The sequence below is a fragment of the Pinus tabuliformis genome, chromosome J, assembly GCF_031772625.1.
Source record: "Pinus tabuliformis cultivar Carrire ecotype Pingquan chromosome J, CPIR1, whole genome shotgun sequence".
In the NCBI taxonomy this organism is placed as follows: domain Eukaryota; kingdom Viridiplantae; phylum Streptophyta; class Pinopsida; order Pinales; family Pinaceae; genus Pinus; species Pinus tabuliformis.
Genome location: NC_142295.1, coordinates 88,190,248 through 88,194,756, shown reverse-complemented (window position 1 = coordinate 88,194,756; position 4,509 = coordinate 88,190,248). Strand labels below are relative to the sequence as shown.

General features: G+C 38.1%; 1 protein-coding gene across 3 annotated transcripts; it reads right to left on the bottom strand.

Annotated features, from left to right (window-relative positions):
* Nucleotides 1–2,081: 2,081 nt before the first annotated feature.
* On the bottom strand, nt 2,082–4,023 carry LOC149225644 (uncharacterized). 3 transcript variants are annotated; one of them, XM_089377224.1, is made up of 2 exons: nt 3,761–4,023; nt 2,082–3,320 (listed from the first exon to the last, which is right to left on the bottom strand). In XM_089377224.1, exon 2 carries the CDS (start codon nt 3,231–3,233, stop codon nt 2,133–2,135), a length of 1,101 nt encoding a protein of 366 aa, XP_089233350.1. In that variant the 5' UTR covers nt 3,234–3,320; nt 3,761–4,023; the 3' UTR covers nt 2,082–2,132. The 3 variants fall into 3 exon arrangements, with proteins under 3 accessions (XP_089233350.1, XP_089233352.1, XP_089233351.1); XM_089377226.1 differs by having other exon boundaries at nt 2,082–3,256; XM_089377225.1 differs by having other exon boundaries at nt 2,082–3,238.
* Nucleotides 4,024–4,509: the final 486 nt, after the last annotated feature.

Genomic DNA, 4,509 nt, shown 5'->3' with positions numbered 1-4,509 from the left:
ACAATATATAGACTCTTCAAGTGGCCAATCAATTCGGCCTAGGTTGGGATTATGTATGCAAATATTCAATTTCACTCAAAAGCACTTTCCCTAGTTGGAAAATAAGCTAAAATTAGACTAGGAGACCTAAAATTAACAAAATATCCTAAAATGGAGTAAATTGAAAGTAAGTCGAATTAGAAAACAATTAGAAATAATTAATAACTCTCACATGCAAAAACTAACCAGTTAAACTCCACAATAGGACTAAAACTCAACTTAACAATAGGAAAGAGAAAGTGGTGGTGAACTGCTATAAAGTATGGAGGAAGTGCATACTCACTCTACGAAGGCCTATGCATGAGGTAGTGCCAATTTATGGAGTGGAAATAGCCATGTCATCCTCCAACAAGTGTCTAGTCAGCACCGCATATCATCCTAGGTAGCCCCCCTGCTAAAAGTGGACCTACTAAAAATAGAAAACCCTAAAATAGAAAATTTGCCAAATGATAGGGAATATCTAGTATTGAATGAAAAGTCATCATACGTGCCCCTAATAATGTATGGAAGAGGATATAATGATGGCCAGAGTGTCAGTCCTGACTCCTGATGAGGTCCTAAGTCCTGACTCCTTATGAGGTCCTAATGAACTACTGAGTGCAATGTACCCCAACAGTTTTTGTCCTTCATGTTCCTATCTTGTCCTTGTCCCATTTCCGTTTCCATCTCATTTCATATACTCCTACAATCATACATTTTGTTAAGGCTTACTCTTCCTACATCACCTAAGACTCCCACTCCATAGCCTTAGCAATCTTCTTTAAGGAAGCCCTCCTTGAGTTGGAGAACAGCCGGCCAAAGAAGAGGAAGAGCTACTGAGGTGACAGCGGACAACCTTCCTAAGTTGTACAAAACTCCACTAACACCCTAATAATTGGGACTTACACCTTTTGTGGGTGCTAGATTTTGTTGTGACAACCAGAAATAAACTGAAAATGGCACAATGCATGCACAACACCCAAAGTTAGATTGGCCCGAGACCTGAAGCAAACTATGTCATCAAAAGGGCATATTACAATCACAACCAAGTACTGTTAAATACTAGAGAAAGAATAGCATTGTCAACGAATAGAATAGAATAGAACTGCAGAAGCCCCGATTACATGGGTCAACGTACATGGAAGTGTGAAAGTCTAACAATTTAAGAACTTCATGTGTGGATATTGCTCTGCCGAAATATTTAACTATGGTATGCTGCAGTTATGTATACTTCTTACATTGTATGTTATCAAACAAATATCTGAATACAAGGACCAACGCAAACTTATATTTTAATAATTCACAATAATTCTAAACAGAGCTGAACATTTAAGATTTTGCACCAGCAGATAAATTAAAATAAGTGTCCATTTGGATTTCCTCCATTTCGCACTGCATCTTGTTAGTTTATTCTGTTATGGAAGAGTTAGCTCAAACGGATTAATGTGCATGTCACTTGAATGCTTTTTTAAAGAACATCTAAAATTTATTTTTAATTTACTTAGCGAAAACTCTTATAACTCAATTAACCTAGCATATTGGCTTGTCGAGGAAACATCCGTGTAGACATTAATACCATTCACATTACATCGAAGCTTATTACATGCGAAAATAAATGACCTACCTAAAATTTAGATGCAGAATAGTCTACACAACCCAACATTAAGATAATGTTGTAGATGTTCATATCCTTCCAGGTAATGTTGTAGAGAAAAGGTTCCTAGGATACAAGTACCTGAAAATCTCAACATGCTAGACGGCTTAGCACAGAAAATTCCCAATATGAACCCATGTTTCTATGTTGCTTGCTTTCATGGAGTATTTACTAATGAACACGCATAAAACAGTACAAGCACAAGATAATATTCCAATGCTGCCATAAGGATGCGTACTTCTGTATCTGTATCTGATATTCTTGATAGTGGTTACAACTTACAACCATAAGAAGTAGTTCTGATGATTTGTTAGAACCTGCTAAGCATATTTTGACAGTTATGCAGATATTTGGCTCAGATTCATACACCATATACACATTGGTGAGAGCAAGCACAATCGACCCTCGATCCACCAAAGCGCCACTTCTATGATCCCATATTGATGGCCAACATCTGTCCCTAGGGTTGCAGAAAAGACAGATGAGAAACAGTGTACTCATTTCCAGGGAAAACAGACTGCACAGTCTGCCCACTAACATCAGTGACATTTACTAGAACCACAGTATCTAAAGACAAAGAATTAATAGTAGCAGTGGTCAAATGAACTGGAGAAGTACAGGCAGCTGGTTTTCTTCTGTGAGTCTTGCAAGAAAGTAGTTTAGCAATTTGCAACTGAGTATTCATGATAATCTCAGTCCGTCTGAGATCCAGTTCTGCTCGCTTTTCCTCAGCTTCAGCACGCAACCTTTCAGCATCTTTATAAATATCCATCTTTGTGTGTTGCAGCTTTAAGATGGAGTCTGCAAATGATTTAATACTTGAAGTAACAAAATCACAACTCCTATTTCCAGTCTTCTGCAATTTGGCCTTATTTGGACGAGTTTCTTTCGGTCTATGGTTGGGTCCAGGGCTATGATTACGGCTAGGGCTAGCTACAAGTCTGCATCCGGGAGCATTGGTATCACTTTCAGGAAGTATACTAGGAAAATTATCATTTGTTTGCAATAACTGGTTTAAGACGTCCTTCTCTTGTTCACTTTTTTGATGATTAGGATGACGACGATGGGCGTGGTACTCTTCGTGAAAACCAGATATTTCACCGTTTTCCATCGAAGACGTACCTTCGTATCCGGCATCCATACCACCTGGAATGCCTGCAATCCGAGTCGGGCATCGCAACATCAGATCCATTCTTGAGAAAAAGGGCCAAGACGAGAAATTGACCCCCTTGTTACTGCAACTTTCCAGGGCTTCGGATCGATATTTTTTCTTCATAGCTTCAATCTTGTTCTTGCATTGCACGGGTGTTTTCAAGGACTTCACTCCACTGCTACGATTGGATACACGTGAACATACTTCCTCCCAGTCTCCGACCCTAAGATTTCCCCGGTTTCGGTGGTTCCATTTAGCTTCATATGCATCGAGCAGAGAATGCATGGCACCATCAGTCCATTCTCCCTTCTTAAATCTCTCTTCATTATCTCTTGAATTTTTGGAAAACTTCTCAAATTCTGTTAACCGTGTATGCAACCCCGGAACCATGGGCAAGGCATTGTCCATCGCTTCTTTAAAAATTTCAAGCACTTAAAGTTTAGCAGATGGAGATGAAGTCAAATTCCAGCCTATAAACCTCAACTCTCAAATAAACTGCACAATTTCAATTATCCGTCTACTTTAACCCACAGACATCATAAATCTCTACTCAAACGAAACTTAAAACAGCTAACCCACAGACATCATAAATCTCTACTCAAACAAAACTTAAAACAGCTAACCCACAGACATCATAAATCTCTACTCAAACGAAACTTAAAACAGATAAAATACCATGAGCTTCAACCTTAACCAAATTCCGTTGAAAAACAAAAACAAACAAAAAAATCCCCTCACAAATCACCACAAATTTTTCCAAATTCAACAAGTGGGCAAATTCAGTTTAAATTTATATGGTCTAGGCTTTCATGATCAAATTCAAAAGCATAATACATAACTAATTCAATCACAATGGGCGCAATGGGCTAAACCCCGCACCAGATATAATTATAAATGCAGAAATGCTTCAAAGCTAGGCTATCGTCAATCCTTACCAAATTTAGGAGCAAATCATCGTTTCGAGCTAAATTGAGCATCGACGCAATCATTCAGCTCTCATTCCACGACCATACCTGTTATGGCTTCAAATGCTGGGAATAAACTCATTCGACACTAAATTCAAATTTACCCCGTCCGCAATTGTTATGCAAACCATCAGATTCCGCAGTTAATGGCAGCTCAATTTTAGGCGGCTGCAGGATTCTAGAGCCTGCAGGTAACTGTGGTAACGATGTCCAATCTTAACCATTAACATTATAATCAAATAGGCTTCACAATCACATTAATAAATGTCATTGATAACATTATAATCAAATAGGCTTATTTACTAGTACACAATTACATTAGTAAATCTAATTGATATGGGTCATAAGCTTGTAATTCATCACTCATTCACAACAAGCAAAAGCAAGTAATACGAGCAATTACAGAAAGAGGTGTAAGATAAAAAGAGTGGGAGAGGAATATGAAGAGGGGGAGAATGTAGAAGGCAATATTAAGAGTCTAGTAGTGTTGTTGTTGGTGACGTTGTGAATATTGTTGTCACCAATTGATGGTGAAGTTGTAGTGATGGAGCATGTCATTCTATTGAATGTTGTTTCTTACCATGTCGCATCATAGCATCATAACAATTGGGTTTGTTTTTTATAAAGTCTCTCAAGTTAATCACATCATAAGTTGTTGGTGGACAATTCGAACCATCTAATATAGTTCATCCTCGAGACAAAGGTGATGTATTAAATTC

Excerpts from the sequence above, each read along its gene's own strand:
- LOC149225644 (XM_089377224.1), bottom strand. The coding sequence starts at position 3,233 with ATGGACAATGCCTTGCCCATGGTTCCGGGGTTGCATACACGGTTAACA.